This window comes from Theropithecus gelada, chromosome 18 (genome assembly GCF_003255815.1).
Source record: "Theropithecus gelada isolate Dixy chromosome 18, Tgel_1.0, whole genome shotgun sequence".
Classification (NCBI taxonomy): domain Eukaryota; kingdom Metazoa; phylum Chordata; class Mammalia; order Primates; family Cercopithecidae; genus Theropithecus; species Theropithecus gelada.
Window position 1 is genome coordinate 26,880,093 of NC_037686.1, and position 20,843 is coordinate 26,900,935.

Below are 20,843 nucleotides of genomic sequence, written 5' to 3' on the forward strand. Positions count from 1 at the left end.
TGAGAAAGGTATTTCCTTAGAATCCTGGAAATATAAATCTAAAGACTGTCACATCAGGAACAGTTGGAGTAGAAGGAAATGGGGGAGTCTGAGAGTTTTCAGAAGGTAGAATGCATGACCTTGACTGTAACATAGAGGGTTATTGAAGTCAGGGTCTCAATAAAGGAGTTTAAAGGTCTCCCTTAAGGAAGCCATTATTGTGGTAAAGTCTTATTGTTATCCATGAAGATTGCCATTTCATGATTTCCTGTCTTTTTTTGTTGTTCAAAACCACTCACACAGGGCCACTACACTAAGCTTTGAGAGTTAGTTTCTTTCCCCATTCTTCAGTCCCATAAAACCACTTCTCTGTCCCCATTGTCACTTTGTTCCTTTCTACCCTGACTCTCTTGAGCTCGCTGACTCCTAAATGCCAAAAACAAGTGCTCTATTCCCTTAGCATTTTGCTCTAAACCAACTGCCAAAGATAGGAAATAATCTAATAAAGCAATCTTCCATTTAAGTTAACTAATAATGCTTTCTCAGGCACTAATCCTTTTAATAGAAGAGTAGTATATGAAACTCGATGGCCTTCTAAATTAATTTCTAGTGATAAAATTCCCATCACTATCCAGAGTAGTAGAAAAAATATGAAAAAAAATAGAAACATTTATATATGCTTTTGCTTTTACATTTATATATGCTATATGCTTTGGATCACAATATTTTCTGGTTGACTACCCTAAACTGGAAAGCAGAAAGGCCCAGAAAAAAATCAAAGGAATGTGAACAAACCCTGAGTTCCCAGATATCTCTGCCAAATCACACTTTCACAAGCCCTAGTTCAGCTGGGGCCACTTGAGTTTCCTAGAATGCCATGTTGAAATCACTGGCAACAGACACTGGCCATGCATTTCAGGTAGAAAGTGGAGTATTTTCAAAATAATGGATTTTCCTGCTCTGAAATGCAGTCAACATTGCAATCACTTTTTAATTCATCATAGTCTCGTAGCAAGATTACTGATTATAAAGTCCCGAAATGAATAGCTAGGGCTGGAGAAAGTGTTGGAATTGGTATTTATTTTAATGATTTAGGGATTATTGACCATTCATTTTCAACTATTTGTAATTGAAGTCTTGAAATAGAGAAATTTATCAGAGGAATGCCTCCTTCACCCTTGTGTAATTTGAACATGCTGAAATGGCACATGTGGACCCATAAATTGTTCATGTGCACAAAGGGGTAATATATCACACAGGCCCTCATTCACTTAGTGTTGGGGGAGGAAAGGCGTGGAAGTATGAGTTGTCGCTTGCTATACAGAATCCCATATTTTCACGTCTTACATTTCTAGAAGGCTTTTTAAAAACATAACCTTCATATTACTTACACTAGCTAGTCATTCATTTTAAAAGATACTTTTATCAGAAGTTTTTATCAAGGTTTTTAAAATTATTTATCAAAATACAAATGTTTCTGACAAAGTCACTTTCAAGGTGTCAAAGAGATCACGTTCCTGGGCCTGGAGCAATGGGCATTGTAATCCGCACACACTGTGTTGAATTAGATGTATAGTCCCTAATACATGAGCCAGAAATTATAAACATGTTAAAATCAAATTCAGTTGTCTCTTTGTGGGGTAGTTTGATGTCTAAAGAAAAGACAGTGTGACTTTCTCTTTTTCATTGAAGCTGTAATAAGGAATTTAGTTATTATTTTTAACCATTGCAGAATGCAGACATTGTTTTATAAAGGCAGACATCTGCTTTAAAGCATCAGTTTTCCAGAGCTAACTCTGCCTTTGCTCTTAAAATTATTTTCTTACTCCAAATCTAAACTTGTGTACTGAATAAAATCTCAATCCACTGGGATTGATACATTATGTAAGCCCGATATCCGACAATTTTCTGTCTTAAGGGAATGTTTATATCTGTTAAATACTCATGAGAAACGCTCTCTTTTATATCGTTTATATTTCGGCTTCATTTCACGTATTTGTGTTTTCCATTTTGTTTTCAAGATCTTCTAGATCCTTGATACTCAGTGTTGAACCAGTACACTGGACCAATATTGTGGACATTTCTTGGAAGCCTGTTAGAAATGCATTTTCTCAGGTCCCACCCTCCCAACCTCCCCTACCGTACCACCACAGAACCAGAAACTGCATTTTCACAAGATCCCTAGGTGATATGCTTACACTTTAAAATGTGAAAAGCACTGCTCTAGGTAATTCTCAGATGATATTTTGAAGATGAGGATTACTAATGGATATGAACATGTTACTTAAAAGGCAAAATAATAATAACATTGTATTAACTAATATTTTTGAGCACCTCACGTGTTCCAGGCATCACACTCTTTTGATGCTTTTTGCATATATTATCTCATTTGAGCAAAAGGAAAGAGAAGCCTCTTTTTCTGAGGAAGGAGAAATCAGTTGTTAGATAGGGAAATCCAGGAATGTTCTAGTTATTATAGCTCAGAGAAAAGGGCTAAGTCTAGAGTGGAAGTATGCACATGAAGACAGCTATAGCTTATATATGTAGAGCAGAGATAATGAAGACAGGAATGTCTTATGAATGACAAGAAAAAAAAAACCTGTTATATAGTGGATTCAGCCAACCAGAGAAGAGCTATTTGGAAGTGACATAGCCAAAATGCTGGAAGAACATAATTACTCACTCATCTTCTCACTTCAGAACAAAGGTTAAAACACTATGTTTCATGTTTACTCTATTTGTAAATGTACATATAAATGATATAATAGTATGTTACTTGGTATGGATCTAAATGATTACAATGAATAATTCTTACAACCTTAATATTGGCATAAGAGGGTGTCTTTACAATATGTATTTATGAGTTAATTTCTTTAAGGAAGAGCCATAAGTATAAGAACGGATGCAGAAGACTATGTTTATAAATGAGAGGAACTAGTTTCTGATCTTGATTCTGAACTGAAACATACCACAATAACCGATAAGCCAAACTACAACCAACTAGTCTGTTAACAAGATTAGTGCTATTGGTATGTTTCGTAGAATTATTTTTAATGGCACCCAAAACTTAGTCTTGAATGGAGGATTTCAGAGAATGAAGTTTTCTGAAATACAGAAGAATTAATAATGCTTCTATTTGCATTAGTTTTTAGGAACTCAGATCATCCTTATTCTAGTATGAACAGTTTCTGTAAATTTATAGGAGGCACTAAAAAATTCCATTAATGTCATTGGGAGTCACTACTATAATTCTGTTTCTCTGGAAGTAAATATAAAAGGCAGGTTATAAATAGGTAGTAATAGTATAGATGAGACTTGTATTAGTTACCTTATGCTGCATAACAAATTATCCCAAAAGTTAGTAGTTTAAAACAACAAACATTTATCATATCAGAATTTCTGTAGGTTGAGAATCCAGGTTTGGCTTAGCTAGGTCCTTCTGGTTCAAGGGCTTCCATGAGGTTGCAATCAAGATGTCACTTCAGGCTGTGATCTCATCTGAAGGCTCTACCAATGGGGATTCATTCACGTGGTAATTGGCTTGCTTGGGTTTCTCATCGCCTACATCTTTCCGTAAAGGCTGCTTTATGACCTGACAGCTATTTTCCCACCAGACAGACCAAGAGAGCTAAAGAGAAAGCAAGCAAGCCCAAGATGGAAGCCATGGTCTTTTTATAATCTCATGTTGGAAGTGACATTCCATTCCTTCTGCCATATGCTATTCATTAGAGGCAGATTAGTAGTAAGTCCAGCCCATCCTAAAGGGGAGGAAATTACATGAGAATGTAATACCAGCAGGTAGGGATCACTGGACATTGACCACAATGATTTTTTTTCTTTCTTCCTGCTTTCATATTTTCTAACATGTTAATTTTGGACATGTGTTACTTGTGTAATAAGGAAAGAAAAAACATTAAAGGCAATCAAAGTAAGGAGAAATTCTTCTTACATCAGATGTATTGATCAGAATAGTCACCTCTCTATGAGGCTTTCTTAGTAAGACAATTGAATTGACTGAAGACAGGATTTATTAATGACCTTCCTGACTACATACTAGATCATGTTACAAATTTAAGCCGAGATTGTTAATCTAACAGGGTTTTGTGTCACTTGCAAATTTTTTGCACTGAAACATTGAAATAGTAAAAACTCCTGGTGGTAATATGACTGCAGCAATCTTTCTCAGCTTCCTAACAGTCTCCTTCTTGCTCTGTTCTTAATAGTATGCTTGAGAGTTCAAACCGGCTTGATGAAGAACACAGGCTAATCGCCAGGTATGCAGCAAGGCTGGCAGCAGAGTCCTCTTCATCTGTAAGTAGTTGGAGTAAAAGGATTCATCTGTTGGCATCTGGGATCCTTGAATTTTATATGTCATGTTTATTGTTATTATAGCTGGTGCTGATTACCAGGACAATTTGTGCTAATTTATTGCGCATGTGTTTGTTGCTATGTTTATGGTGTCTTGGTGGTGAATTTACAGTTTAAAAATGGAAGACTTGAGAAACAAAACCATCCACAGTAGTGTGACCCTGGAGTCAAGCTGGAATCCTCGCATCCCCCTTCACTCAGTGTCAACTCCATATGAAGGCCCGAGGAAGTGGGCAAGGACTGGTTGTGACTCCTTTAATGTATTTAAAGCAGGTGTGGTTAGTGAAAGCACTAAATTTGAGGTAGAGTAGTTGCAAGTGATGCTTAAAATATACCAGTAGAAATAATAAAGCTTTCTCCATTTGTGTCTGTCTCTGAGACAAAAGCAACTGTCACCTCGACACATTGATTCGGAATTCATCTGTGCTGACTGAGGGTGAGTTGCAATTAGTGCGTCAAAAGGACAAAGAGTGGCGGGGAGCAAGTGAGGAAGCTGTTGCCTGCACCTCTCACATCAGATGTTGCCGTTATCAGAGCCCTTCCTGCTGAGCATTTAACCAAATGATCCCAGATGGGAGCTGCATAATGACCCATTGCATTAGCCCTGGCACGTGTTCTCTGTGACATCCACAATTGTAACACTGTTAGAAACTACCATGAGCAAGATGGAAGGGATCCAGGGCAGGCTAAAAGTGTGCTATGTGCCCCCAAAATCAGATGTGGTGAAACAGAGATGTAATTGGAGTATATGAAATTTTAAGGGACATAAGTAAGAAGCAAACGTGTTAAAATCGAAATATAAAATCAGCTGAGAATATGGGAGAACTAGATTTTAGGACAAGCAACGCCTCCAGGAGTCACTTGAAAGTAAAAGCAAAACAAGGTTTCTGGAAAAACCTCTTTTCCAAGTTTTCTTGCCTTTATCCATGCATATACCTCTATAAACAGAGGCTATGGTATACCAAGATATGGGATTAGCAATGTGTGTCCCAGCTCTCCATGACCTCATACAAAGCACTGCTTGAGTTCAGTCTCCTCGTCTGTACATAGGCGTAAATATGCTCATTATATATGTCAGTGCTGCCTGTTATTAGCATCCACTGAGACAGTAAAATGTATGAAAGTACTGCATAAACCAGCAATTACAAAATGGCAGCCTGCAGACCAAATTTGTCCCCCAGAAATGTTTTGTTGAGCCCTACAGTGTTTTCAATTCTTTATTAGATGTCAGGACTTACAAATCAGATGATTTTCCTTGAAAGTCTGGATTTTCATCTTATCTTAAAAGACTGACCAGATCAGATGCATATTCCTTCTGACAGCAGGCAGCTGGAGTGGAGGCATTCCTCTGCCGCTTCGGACAGGGCAAGCATGTGGCACTTTGCCACAACCCTTACCCTGGCCCACCTCCCTCCCTTGCGTTACTTCCCTGCCCCTTTCAGCCTTTGAGTTAGTGATCCCTGGCAGACTGCTAAATCTCCATGCACATGTTATTATTTATATGTGCACTAACTTCTCCAGTCTTGTTCTGTTTCTTTCTAGGGAACATTAGTAACTTGTGTTCCTTGCCTACATACACTATATATAACATTTGTGGATCCATCATAGGAAAGATACCGTCCACACATTAATTCTAGTTCCTTTGTAAATCTCTTCATAACCACATATTAAGAATAGTATGATTAGCTGAATAAATCATGATTAGTAAAATGACACTTGGTTAGAAATGAGATAGAAAGGTCATTTACTTGGGTCAATGTTTTTCTGTATAATTCCTGATCAATTAATATACATAGCAAAGCAATAACTGAAATTCACAACTGGCTCAGGTAAGTTTCTACCATTTATCAATACATAAAGTATATGCCAGAAAAGGAAGTCTTATGTAATGAAATCAGAAGAAAATCTTGAACCACAAGTCATGGCTGCCATAAGCCAGAATTAGCTATCGAAAGTCATTTAGAATCTAAAATGTAGGACCTCAAAATTTCTTGTTAGCTACACAAGTCATTCTTTGCTGAAAAGAGGTGTGAATTAAAATGCATAGACAGCTTTATAAAAGCAAAACCTTTACAAAAGTTAATCTTTCCTACAGTTAGGTTTATGGACATTAAAAAGCAGGACAAGATTCTCTGCATCTGGTTTAGGCAATAGTTGCCATTTTTAAAAGCTTTGCATTCTTCAGTAGAAAGATTAGTTGTGATTTTTAAAAATTTGTTTTTAAAACAATAAAAATTGGTGTGGAGGGCCAGGTGTGGTGGCTCATGCCTGTAATCCCAGCACTTTGGGAGGCCAAGGTAGACAGATCACAAGGTCAGGAGATTGAGACCATCCTGGCTGACACGGTGAAACCCCGTCTGTACTAAAAATACAAAAAATTAGCTGGGTGTGGTGGTGGGCGCCTGTAGTCCCAGCTACTTGGGAGGCTGAGGCAGAAGAATGGCGTGAACCCAGGAGGCAAAGCTTGCAGTGAGCTGAGCTTGCACCACTACACTCTAGCCTGGGCGACAGAGTGAGACTCCACCTCAAAAAAAAAAAAATTTGGTCTGGAGGAATTTCCAAAATGTACTGTAAGGCAAAGAAAGCAAGACACAGACAAGTGTACATAATCTGACCCCATTTTTGTAAAACAACACCAAATAAATCTTTGACTAAATATACATAAACATACACAGATATATATATGGTATGATATGATTAATGATATCTATATTTATCTGAGAATGCAGAAAGCTATGACTGCATGTATACCAGTTGTTAAAGCTGATTGCATTACTGAAAATGATGGGCTTGAGTGGTGGGAAGGTAGAAGCAGCAAATCAAAGAATATACATGAATATGTGAATTCATCAATCTAAAATTACATATGTGAATAAAGAAATACATAAAAGTCTGCTGATTAGAAGAATCAGAAAAGCAAGTCTTACTATGACTTTAAAACTGTATTTTTATTTATTTATTTTTGTGAGATGGAATCTCGCTCTGTCACCCGGGCTGGAATGCAGTGGCATGACCTCAGCTCACTGCAACCTCCACCTCAGGCTCAAGCGATTCTCCTGCCTCAGCCCCTCTAGTAGCTAGGATTACAGGTGTGTGCCATCAGGCCCAACGAATTTTTGAATTTTCAGTAAAGATGGGGTTTCCCCATGTTGGCCAGACTGGTCTCGAACTCCTGACCACAAGTGATCCGCCCGCCTCAGCCTCCCAAATTGCTGGTATTACAGGCGTGAGCCACCACGCCTGGCCTAAAACTGTATTTTTAACTGTATATTACAGTAATTGAACAGTAACTCTAGAGAACGCACCCTCTCAACAGTGCAACATCTTTTAAAGCCACCTATAATGAAAGAATAGGTACAATGGGGATAGTGTGGCAAAAATAAAATCACTTCCCAAAGATAATCAGAAAACTGAAAAATCATTTTTCCTACCTTTTGTGTATTTGCCTGCCAGAGAATTCTGTTCTGTCTTCCACCTCGCAGATGTGCTCCGGATCCACAGAAAAGTTGGTCTATAGGAGAAGAATGGCAATTGAATTTTATTTATTTGCTTTCTTTGTTTTGATAGAAATAGTTCCCTCCTCCTTGTCTGCATATCTCATGACTCCTGCCTTCCCAAATACATAGGTTCACATTCTCAATATGAAATCTTCCAAACTACTTATTTTACAGCAGCCAACTCAGCAAAGAAGTGCTCCTGACATCTCTTTCACCATCGATGCGAATAAGCAGCAAAGGCAGCTGATTGCTGAGCTAGAAAACAAGAACAGGTGAGGCTTTGTAGACGTGCTGGCTTGTTTGATCCACGTGCACATTCATTAATAACCTATGGTCGTGCTTTAAAGTTTCAGGGCTTTACCCCCTGTATGCATACTCAAGGGAAGACATCTACAGTCAGTGATGCTCATTTCTGAAAAGCTGGTCTTTAGATCTTTAGAACTTCAGAAGCTTCATGAGAAAACTGCGTGTGCGTGTGTGTGTATAGTTCTGAGATGTCAATGCAATTAATGTTGCCCCTCTAGACGGTCTCACTTCCCTTTTGCTGACATACTTAATTTTGTTCAAGAGCTTCTAGTGCAGGAGGAGCCTCCTGCGTACTTGGTAGAAGGTGTCTCTACCACCCAGAAACAGGTAGGAAGCTCGCCAGAGACGCCCTGGAGGGACCCTGAGCTAAAGAGGCATCTGGAGAGACACCACCATCACCCAATTACTCTATCCAAACATGCAAAGATCTCCACCTGCAGCCCATCAGCAGGTTCTTCCTCTATTCAACACAGATTGACTCACAGTCTGCCTCCACGGCATACACCCCAAACATTGTCCAGCTCATCTCCACCACCACCCAGTTCAGCCTGTCCTTTTCAAAAACATCAGTCTTATGTTAGTTATTCCAGGTTTAAACCCTCTAATGTGTTCCCATCACACTTCAGTTAAATCCCACTCCTCTTACTGTGACCTGCAAGGTCCTACCGGACCTGATTCCCCCCTGCCATTCCAGCCTCAGCTCACCTTGCCCAGCACACTTCCGCCTCCCATGTCTTCCTCCTGTCTTACAGCCTTTGAACTTGTCATTCCCTCAGCCTAGAAAGCTCTTCCTCCGGGTCTCTGTGTGAATGGCTCCTTCTCATCACTGAGGTCTCAGCTCATATATCACCTCCTGAAAGACCACCTGTCTCATCCCGCCCACTCGCCCCAGCCCAGAAACTAGTCTCAATTACATCCCCCTGTGTGTGGGGGGAGGGCGGCGGGGGGTGTCACTTATCAGCATCTGAAATAACCGTGTGTGTTTCTTTGTTTATTGTCTGTCTTCCCTGACTGAAACGGAAGTTCTTTGAGAACAGAGTCCATGGCTAAATGGTCCCTGGAGCCCAGAACCAGGCCTGGCAATTGTAGGAGCTCAGTAGACATACATTGAGTGAGAAAACGATGAATAGCTGAGTTAAATCTCAAACTTGGTGCTGAGGAAACCTAACGTGGAACAATTTGTATTAGGTTGGTGCAAACGTAATTGTAGTTTTTGCCATTATGTTTAATTACTTTTAATGGCAAAAAGCGCAATTACGTTTGCACCAACCTAACACATTCTAGTAACATGTTTCTTGAAACGGCACTAAAACATTTCCACGCTTAATCCCATTCTTAAACACTGATGTGACATTTGAGGTCAAACTAGTGGAGTAAAGGAGGAGGTTGTGATAATTGTTTCATGCCTGTAAAGTTTAACCTGAGAATTTGGGGATAAATGATCAAAGTATTCTTTAAAGTTCTCAAGAAAGAATAAAAAGGAAGGTGCAAACTCTAGTTGGCACATTTTCATTTTTTTTTCTAGTAAGGAAAGCTTTTGGCTTAGTTGTCTTGAGACCTGGTTGTCATCATTAGGAAACCGCAAATTAGGATAGAAATAGCTTCATAAATGTGACACCATGACTCCATCACCTTTGAAACTACTGCTCTACTCTGACCCCCGGGGAGATGTGCTCACATCAGAGCTGGAATAAAAAAATAAAAAAATTAAATTTAAAAAAAGTGTGTCACATGTGATCCCTCTCAATGTAGCAAATAATAGGAGGAAAGAATTAAGAAGGGAAAGAGTAGACGCATAGTGAAGAATTAGAAAAAAAATAGCCATACAAATTGGAAGTTGTTCAGGATAGTCACAAGTCTGTAAAATTACCTATTCTATTTTATATAACATTTATTGTATCTACTATGTGCAAGTAATTGTGCCAAGTCAGAAACAAGCATTGAGAGTGGGAGCCAAGGTTTCAAATGAGCAAAGGCACTTAAAATAAGGTAGGAGAAAGAACCCACAGAAAGGAAAAGGGTAGTTGGGGGATGCAAGTAAAAGTGGGGACAGGCAGGCATTGGAGAAAGTGTATGAGCTGAGCTGGCAGGCAGAGGGCTCAAGGCAAACAATGTAAAAGAACCATTGGACTTTGTGGTTCACAGAAAGCTTGTGTGAGTATTGATGACATTGATGGCAATGGGGCGTAGGAGAATGGAGGGGCCATCCTCAAATATACTGATACTTTACATCAATTCGGGCTGGAAATATCATGGCAAGAAAAAGAAGCAAAATAAACCAGTTTTAAATTATTGACAATTAGACTTAATCCAAAGTTTCGGCTTTTTTGGAACAAAATATTATGGTTGATAACCTCAGCAAATGTTAGAATTGGAATGTAAAACAGTTTTGTTTTATTTTGGGTTTTTTTTTTTTCAGTCTACAAAGTAAACCAATAATATATGGTGGGAAAGGTTTATTTAAAATGACTCAGAATTAACAGATGTCAGTAAGTCAGTCAGTGTCCCAGAATAAGGCAACAGAAAGAGCTAAAGAAGAGAGGAGGAAAGAAGTGATAAAAACAACCATTGTATCTGCTATTGGAAGGCTATGCCAGCTTGAGGCCTGAATGAACACCAGAATTGAGGCCATTTTCTGAAGAAGGACTTAACTTTCTATGTAGTCCGTTCATTTGGAGTTTCTACCAGACATCATTCCGTAATCCCTTCTCCATCCCTTAGTCCCTTTTCTCTAAGACATATTATGATTGCTAACGAGCATGGAGCCATCCAATGGGGAAGGGACCACAGCTGGTATTAATAATATATGCTCACAGCTTCCAGGTGGCAGCAGTAAGAAACCTGGGTCTTTGTTTTTGGGTGTTGAAGCGAGAATAAGGACAACTTTAAAATACATTTAAAGTACATGTGTACAAATATAGCTTCGTTTCGTCCTCAGAACAACTATTTAATGTAGGCAGATTGACTATTATCATCCCCATTCTACAGATAAAAATTTAAATGTGAGGTGTTATTTCTACTCTTTTTCCCCAACATGACCCACTTCACCATCATTGTGGTCTAGGTTGTGTAGGGCAAACTTCATGGGGAAGGTGAGTTTTTAGGACATTTCAGGACAGTGAAATTTTGCAGTATTCCAGGTAAAAATACAGACTTTGAGAAAAGCAACAAGACACTTGCCAGGCTAGCACTGAGGAATCGAATAAAGAATAAAATGAAAACATCAGTATATGAAGCTTGTATACCAGACCAAAGAATTTTAATTCTATCCTGTCATGATGGACAGCAGTGGTCAGGCAAGTGACAGAATGTCCGCATGTTTATGGCAAAGTAATCAGCTCACTAAATATGCAGGTTGCATTTACAAGGGGTTGACCAGAAGCTGGTGGGAAGTGATGAGGAACTATGTTAGATAGATGGTTCCAGAAATAAAAATAAAGGAACCCAAAAAGGAGATGATTAGACAAAAGGCAAAATAGTGCTGAAACGTTAATTTACAAGATTCTATTATTCATTTCTAAACTTCCCATTAGGGATTCCAGATTTTCCAACGACAACCTTCACACAACTCAGATTTTACTAGCAATCCTCTTTTCTTTCACTCTCTTGTTGTTTCCTTCCTCCTATTCATCTGTCCCAATACAAAGAGAAGGGATAAAACATCAAGGTCAAAAGGGGCGTTGTGGGATATCAAAAGGAGGTTAACCCTGACCACAGTTTTCACAAGCTGCAGCATCAGGCCTACATCCCTTCTTAGAAAGAAAAGACTAACAGAAATTCACAAGCTCAAGAATATCTTATCTCCGTTGCGGTGTTAATTAACCTACTCTGCCACTTCTTCAGAGCACTTTGTTTTCCCTTCCAATACTCTGCTTCCACTCAGGCATGGGGATAACACATTTGAGGGGAAAGCAGGACTTCTTTTGAGGAAATACCCCAGGGATATCTGCCTCCATATGGGTCTGTTTCTGATACCAGAATCAGCAGGAAGCACCATGAAGGCCCCCAACAACCCTGGTCATGCCTTAATATCACTCTTGTTGCTTGTTTCCTGAACACTTTTGGATCACACTCTCTAAATCCATGTCTTTAAGAACTAGAGAGAGAAAAAAGAAACAGGAGTGAGAAGCAGAAAGAGAGATACGTTCTGTCCCTGAGTTCTTTTGTGGGTTCCAGAGCTCCCCCAACCCATCTCTGATGAGCAAGTGTATCCTGAGCTCCTCTCTGAGTCAGCAGCCTGGTGCTCTCTAGACATCCCAGAGCCAAAAGCTCCTTCGGGTAATACTACTGCACCGTGGAAACCCACCCAGAGAACCCATGTCTCTAAGGTGACAACCCAATAATCAGGTCTGTGAATTTAAGGGGAGGATGGAGTTCCTCACTTCATTTAATGACTCTGTCTACCCCAGGTAATCACAGACATTTCAGCAATGATCTTTAGAAGATAATGGTCCCTTATAGCACCTTTGGTGGAGTCAATCAGTTAGTATTAGGAGTACCAGGAATCTTCAAGGCAGATTGATATATGCGGGCTTTCGGGCTAGCCAGCCTGGATTCACATCACCTCTACCATCTCCTTGTTATTGAACTCGGGGAAATCTTTTAACTGGTCTGTGCCTGGGTTCTCTCATTCATTAAACAGAGATAATAATGGTACCTATATGTAATAGAACTGTTAGAGAATGAAATAAAATAATATTAAAGCAGACAGCAGAGTTCCCAGGTACAGACTAACTACTTGATGCATGTTACATATCTCTTCTTATTTTTTCTTACCAGAGCTGCTGCTCTCTTTTCCTTCCTTGGACTACATGACTCTGTCATGTTTCTGTCTTTAGCATCAACAAAGAGAATAGCAGGAGTCATAGAATATCAGGGTGTTAGCCCTGGAGGAAATCTGGGAAATCCCACTGCGCTGATTTTCAGGCTGAGCTCTATGGTATCCTGAGGGCTCTGCAGGGGCACCTGGGTGGGCAGAGCAGGTCCCAGCAACACAGGGACTTGTCATCATTTCTTTAACCCCAGCAGCACCCCTCCCCTTAAACTGTCTGACATATTGGGTATCCATGGCATATTTCTTTTAAAGAAAGGATTCCTCCATGGAATCTCAAAGAGGAGAAAAAAAAAAAGATTGAAAACCACTGAATTACAGTTCCATCTTCTCACCACACCCACGAAAGGTATAACGACTCACTAGTCATTAGCCTCCTGATTCTGGGGGTTTTGTGAAGCAAGCAGTTTTAAATCAGCCTCCCAAAATGGAAAGCCACTTCCTTGTCCACCAAGTTCACCTTCCATTCGCAGTACTTTGCTCTATCTTACTGGCTCCTATGCCTTTTGTTGAGTAGGAAACTGACACCCCCAGCTCCCAAGAATACATGACTTAGAACACTGCTTAATGGCTTCTGACTCGCTCAGGGATAATTTGCCTTGCCAGGTCACATATCCTTTATGGCTAGCCTAATGCTCACCCAAATTCAGGGAAGCCCGGGCTCTGACATCAATAGTTGACTGACACATCTCACCTCCGACAGAGGTCACACCAATCGGACTCTATGTCACAGACTCAATTACAGTGAATCTTTTTAAAAGCACTTTCCTTCTAAGGTGGACTTCCCTGAGATCCATTGTTAAGGCTGAGAGATTTAAGAAAAAAAAAAAAGAGAAAGAATTTTGTCTAACTCAGGTTTTCTCAGATAAATTCAATATGAGAAGTCCCTTCTTGGTGAGAGAATGAGGTTACTTAGTTTTGTGAAATGAGCCCCATTTATCCTTATTTTCCCTTCAGGCTCCTTTTACTTGGTAGCTGCAGGTACTTCATGGTGGCAGAGTGTGATCGTAAATAACAGGAAGATGCACTTTTGTCTCTTAAGCAGCACACTCTTCAAAGTTGGACGCATTACCACTGCATTACATTACTTGCTAGAGAGATGACTGGGTCCTGGTGATTTAACTCAACGACATGCTGCAGAAGCTTCAAGGTTTGGATGTACTGGAAATGAAGTCACTCTTCCCGTCACCCACAGCACCCACCTAGCTGTAGTCAGCGCCTCTTAAATACACTGGAATCTGTTGGTTAGGGAAGGTCGGTTCTGCTCCTAAACATAGGATGATCCCTTCTCCCTTTGTTCTGGTGGCCTTGATCTGCTCCGACGTGAATGTCCTGAAAGCTAACTAACCTTGGTTTCTCACCTTCCTCCTCTCTCCCAAGAGAAATCTTACAGGAGATCCAGAGACTTCGGCTAGAGCATGAACAAGCTTCTCAGCCCACGCCAGAGAAGGCACAGCAAAACCCCACCCTGCTGGCAGAACTCCGGCTCCTCAGGTGAGAGAGCACCCACCTCATCTCAGGGAATATACATGCGTGAGATCTTTGAGAAAGTCTAGCAGTGTCTAGCCAGAAAACGGTCCTCAGCTACCTTAGCTGCTGACGTTTGTTGTTTTTGTTGTTGTTGTTGTTGTTTTTATAGCACACACCTAATTGCTGATACCTGGGGGATTCAGAGGGAAGCTGCTTCTATTTTGTTCTTTCATTTGGTACAGGGAAAAGCAGTGTTTGTTTTGTTTTTGTTTTTTTGAGACGGAGTTTCGCTGTTGTTGCCCAGGCTGGAGTGCAATGGCACAATCTCGGCTCACTGCAACCTCCGCCTTCCAGGTACAAGCAATTCTCCTGTCTCAGCCTCCCAAGTAGCTAGGATTACAGGCATGTGCCACCACACCCAGCTAATTTTTTTGTATTTAGTAGAGATGGGGTTTCACCATATTAGTCAGGCTGGTCTCGAACTCCTGACCTCAGTTGATCCACCCGCCTCAGCCTCCCCAAGTGCTAAGATTAAAGGCATGTGCCACCACACCCGGCCAGCAGTGTTCTTTAGATCAAAAACAGCATGTCTCACTAGGAACAATTTGAACTCAGCACTTTTTAGAAATAACCGGTTAAATAAACATCACAAGTTTTTAAATGTAAACATTTACTCCAACTCTAAAAGGAGTCTGATTTTTTTCTCAGTCTTGGTCTCTAATATCTTTATATTCAGATCTTTAGTGTTAGGCATCATACCTTCTTGTACTGTAAATGAACGTAAAAGCCTAGTCTTGTTTAGCCTGTCATCATAAAATACTTGAGTTAGAAGGGACTGTAGAAGTCATCTTGTTACCTGTCAAGGGTCTTGACTACGAAGTTGTCCAGGGTCTTGGCATTTTGAATAAAGAACTAGACAGAACGCACAAACGAAGCAAAAAAAGAATGAAGCAACGAAAGCACAGATTTATTGAAATGAAGTAGGAGCCAGCTCCTGTAAGTGGTTCAAGAGTAGGAGCCAGCTCCTGTAAGCGGTTCAAGAGCCCTGGTTACAGAGTTTTCTGGGGTTTAAATACCCTATAGAGGTTTCCCATTAGTTACTTGGGTACACCCTGTGTAAATGAGGACTTGGCCCAGGACCACTCTGATTGCTTGCAGGAGGCGACCAATCAGAGGCTGAAGTGAAGTTGCAAAGTTACATCCTATGCAAACATTTGATTGGTTGCAGGAGGGGACCAATCAGAGGTACTTGCCATTATTCATCTGCATCACCGTACAAAGGGAGTAGCCTCTGATCCTTTGGTTACTTGGGTGTGGAAAGGTGAGGTTTTCCTTTTCATTCAGTTCTCGGAAGTCAGTACAAATCGGCCTTAGTTTCGCTGCCTCCAGACCCTATTCTTCTGCCTCAATTAGATTCTGCCGCTGCATTTCAGTGCACTTCTCAGAGTCAGAAGCTAGGGAATAGAAGGCCTTGGAAAAGAAATGTGGTTTCTCCTACTACTCCCACGCTGCAAAATGAAGTCTTGCTGTGGGCTCCATTTCAGATAGCTTCATACCATGCCTTGAATAAGGCTGGTATTCCAGTGTATTTATGTGGCAAACAACACGAAACTAAATTCAAAGACATTCCCTCATGTAAGTATCATACTGATCTTTCACAAGGCACCTGTAGTTGGAAAGTATTGATTACATTCTTTTTTTTTTTTTTTTTTCTTGAGACGGAGTCTCGCTGTGTGCCCCGGTTGGAGTGCAGTGGCGCGATCTCGGCTCACTGCAACCTCCGCCCCTCCAGGTTTAAGCAATTATCTGCCTCAGCCTCGGGAGTAGCTGAGTAGCTGGGATTACAGGCGCGTGCCACCACGCCCGCCTGATTTTTGTGTGTGTGTGTGTGTGTATATATATATATATATATATATATATATTTTTTTTTTTTTTTTTTTTAGTAGAGACTGGGTTTCACCATCTTGGCCAGGCTGGTCTTGAACTCCTGACCTCGTGATCCACCTGCCTCGGCCTCCCAAAGTGCTGGGATTACAGGCGTGAGCCACTGCGCCCGGCCCATTCTTTTCATCTTTCAGTTTGGGTGCCAAGTATGTTCCAGGTATATCTATAACTCTGAGTCCCACTTTTTATAGTAAGTACAGATGCCTCTTCGCAGAAACCCTTGTCAGAATTAGTCCCGTTTTCTTCTGCCATACAGAAAGATGAAATGAAGCAGGTTCTTTATGACTATGGATTTTACCAAGTTCCTGTTGGTTGCGTGGATGTTTCCGGGGGCTCTATCTTTGCTCTGCTCTTCAGACTCTGTAACACCTGAGCACAGCAGAGCTTTGTTTTTCATTAATGGATACTTTCATTTTTATCTTAAAACCACAATGAACGCTCTAAACGATCATGTTTCCCCTTCCCTTTTCACTTTCGCCACAAGAAAACTGAAAGCTGAGTCACGGCCAGAACTGACAATGAATAGGAATGACAGGCATTTCTATGCGCTCATCTGACACTTTGCTGCATACTAACTCTACATACACTGTCTCATATAATTGCTATAACAAACCTAGGAGATAGGCAGTATTATGCTACTCCTTTAATAGATAAGGAAACTGAGATTCACAGAAGTCACATAGAAGTTGCAGATATCATACCTTTCACTTAGTGTATATATTTATGTATTTATATATGATATATAACAAGAGAAATTTTTTCTTAAAAATTTTGTATAATTGTATGTAATTTATGTATATATTTTCTAAGAAAAAAATTATCTTGTATGACCGTGATACCATCTTCAATTCAGGAAAGTTAATGTTGATATATTGTATTCAATATAAACCCATATTAAAATTTTGACAATTGTTCTAACACTGTTCTAAAAGAAAGTAGGTTTTAAAGGCCGGGCGCGGTGGCTCCCACCTGTAATCCCAGCGCTTCGGGAGGCCGAGGCGGGCGGATCACACCTACAGTTTTAGAAGGTTGCTTTAACCCTCTTCCCAAAGTGCTTCTGTGGCCAAAGGGCCAAAATTACAGAACATTATCAAGAAGAGAACTGGAAAGAAATCAGAAACATTATCTGCTCTTGTGCCAAGGACTACTGTGGATGTACCTGGAACACCATACACAGATAAGGTCAAAAAAAAAAAAAAGAGAGCGAAAGAACACCTCCTGGATTTGTCACTGAGGAATATGCTTGAATGGGGCAAGACTTGAAATTCGAATGCTTCAACCCAGGAAGACAAAGACTCAAATAAGATACCATTAAAGCATATAAAATTACAATGTTTCTCATCCTCTGGATTCAGAAAAGAAGCAATTTTAAAGGAAATTTAAAGAAGGATTGCTTCAAGAGTAAGCAGTTCTTACTCTTGTAAGGATTGCTTGTAAGTGGCAATAATAGTAAAAAATATAAATTTAAATATTTATATTTTATAATTACAAAGTTAAAAATATAAATTTATTCAAAAAGAATTGAGAAATGTTTATAACGTTTAAATTCGTAATTCATTATAGAAGAAGCCTGTAAGAAAGTAAATTAGAAATGACCCCCACTGCTTTGGGAGGCAGAGGCAGGAGGAGCTCTTGAAGCCAGGAGTTCAAGACAAGCCTGGGCAACATAGTGAGAAACTACCTCAAAAAAAAAAAAAAAAAATTAGTCAGGCATGGTGGCACATGCCTGTAGTATCAGCTACTCATGAGGCCAATGGCAGAAGATTGCTTGAACCCAGGAGCCTGAGGTTACAATCAGCTATGATTATGCCACTGCACTCCAGCGTAGGCAACAGAGTGAGACCTTGTCTCTAAAAAAAAATAGAAAAAAATAGAAAAGTATCATTTATATCACTAACCTGTCCTCCCACAAAATATCTTTCCATTGAATGAGTCATTGACCTAGCTCACGGTGACATTTTTATATCATCAGTTTTTCATTGCAGAGTTCTTGTCATAGTTTCATTTAATATGATATCTATCATTGGGACTAGCCATATCCATTTATACATTAATACATACATGTTTGAAGCTTCTATGCAGTTTTAGTATATAAGTATGAATGTTTCAAACTCAGACAGAAATCTTTGGGGCAATGGGAAAATTATATGTATTACTTATTCAGTAATAATCATTCAGTAATAGATTTGGAATTTATTTGAAAAGTATACATATATTTCAGAAGTGTGAACCATTAACATTCCTCATCATACTGTTTCATTTCTTTCCCCCTTTAAAGATATTTTGGTACCTCTTAGTGTCAATATAAATGATAGTATAGATTGTCCTTAGTTGTTTTCATTCTTGCTGACAGTTTAATAAGAGGTCTGTAAAACAAAACAAAAGTAAGCATGAACCTTATATATCATCTTCACTTGCTGAACAAGTATGTAGAAATGCCTTTATTTGGACTTCACTTTATGAAATCAAACTGAAACCCAAAAATTTTAATGGATTGTATCTATGTGCTATTAATGTCTCACCTCTGAGAGACACCTCAATGGGTGCCGAAGATTTCAAATGTACTTTTCTAAATCATATTTCCAAATACTAAGGTCATCAATATTTTCTGTGAATTTGCAAAAGGGTTCTTAGATTTGGAGAATCTAGAGGATTTGCCTTTTTCAGTGACAATTTGGCTTTTGTTTGTTTCAAGGGACCCCATGGCCCATCACAGGGCCCACTACATAGTAAGCATTCAGAAAATATGTCATTCAATGGTTGATGATTAATTCAGGGTAGTAAGGTCTACAGGAAGCGAAATGTCTAAAAGGACTTTAATTCTGATGTAGTCTGACTGCTAACAAATAAAAGAAACACCTCCAGCTATCATTGTTCATTCATTTGATAACAGTTCCCTGCCTGGTAACTGTGTCAGAGACCCAGAGATGCCCTTTCTCTGATAGTCCACAAGTCCCTCAGGAATGGGAATGTGATTGGCTCAGAGAGTTGCACGCCGCTTCTGACGTCAGCTCCTTCTTTCTTAGACAGCGCAAAGATGAGCTGGAACAGAGAATGTCTGCTCTCCAGGAGAGCCGGAGAGAGCTCATGGTCCAGTTGGAGGGTCTCATGAAGCTGCTAAAGGTAAGACCTGCCAAATAAATTTTTCCTAAGCTTATTTTCCGTGTCATCTGTGAACATTTTTGCACATAACGTGCAATGGTTTTTCCAATCGCTGTATGTGATTTCCCTCAACATGTTGTTTCAAACTCAGATGTAAAACAATTTCTTAGACCAGTGTAGTAGTAGCTGTCAGTAATAGAACACATTCTTATCCATTTCCTGAAACCAGACTGCTGAGGGCCTTCATGGGGCAACTTCTTCTTGGCTTATTTCCAGTTTCTTTATGTCTGCAAGTAATAGAACTGGATTTATTTAGAAATATTTTATATTTAGTAGCTTTCAGCAATTCTGATTAAATTAAGAGGAGTGACTGTTAATATCAGTAAAATATTTTATTCCATTAGTGTGCTTTATCAGTAAGTCACATGATTTCTAGTGATCTCAAATGCAAACTCTATGAGAGAATATCTCCTTTCTCTTCTGCAAGTAAAGTGTTTAATAAGATGATTTATACAAGTCTTCTGTAGAGTGCTGTAATCTATTTTTCCCATTGGGAAGTGGCATTCTTCTTTTAGTAAAGCCTTATTCCCTTCTTTAGTATACATTAAATTGCATTTCAAGTCAAAGGCAGGCAAATTATGGCCACATGTCTATAGTCAGCCCATGTGATCAGTGCCACGTGATCATCCTGCCTGACATAAACAAGCAAGAACCAGTATGGATTGGAACTGTGACATGCCAAAGGCAGGAAATGAAACTTCTGATAGGAGAATGACGAAGGGAAGACCCTAGGGCAGCTCATTTGCGAGACAGGGTCTCCCAGCTTTCAGTCCGTGGATGTCCCACAGCCCCAGCACACCAACATTTGTTGTTTTTATTTTGTCTGTCCTGTCTTTCTCTCTCTCTCTCTCTTTTTTTTTTTTTTTTTTTGGTCCTCCTTTTTTTTTTCTTTCCTTTTTTCCTTCATTTTTTTTTTGTTTGTTTCTTTCTTGGTTTCTCCCTCTTTCCTTCTTTCTTTTATTTTTTAACAAATATTTTTTGAAAGCTCCTTTGTCCCAGCCACTGTTCTTGTAATCTTTCTTTTGTTTTCCTTACTCTATTTTATTCCTTAGTCAACTTTTCCCTGCATCAGTATCCTCTTTAGCGATTGGTATTGGGAATACTTTATCTTTACTCAACAAAATTGACTTTTCAGTAAATTAGATTTTTGTTGATCTATCTTGGGCAAAATAAGACTAGACAATTCATAACCTGCTGCTGCTTCTGGCCTGTTAATCTTATTTGATAACACCCCCCAAAAAAACTCTCTCTGCATCCCTTTCTAAATATACCAAATGAAAAGGACT

At 39.6% G+C, this 20,843-nt stretch overlaps 1 protein-coding gene across 10 annotated transcripts in view; it reads left to right on the forward strand.

The window, feature by feature from the left end:
* DTNA (dystrobrevin alpha) overlaps positions 1-20,843 on the forward strand; it is a 392,643-nt gene that overhangs the window by 345,431 nt on the left and 26,369 nt on the right. For 9 of the 10 annotated variants that reach the window (XM_025365041.1, XM_025365040.1, XM_025365042.1 and 6 more), the window contains 4 exons: positions 4,203-4,290; positions 8,019-8,116; positions 14,362-14,475; positions 19,422-19,518. In XM_025365041.1, coding sequence (XP_025220826.1) covers positions 4,203-4,290; positions 8,019-8,116; positions 14,362-14,475; positions 19,422-19,518 — 397 coding nt within the window. The remainder of the gene's footprint in view (positions 1-4,202; positions 4,291-8,018; positions 8,117-14,361; positions 14,476-19,421; positions 19,519-20,843) is intronic. The other variant, XM_025365048.1, reaches the window with a different exon arrangement.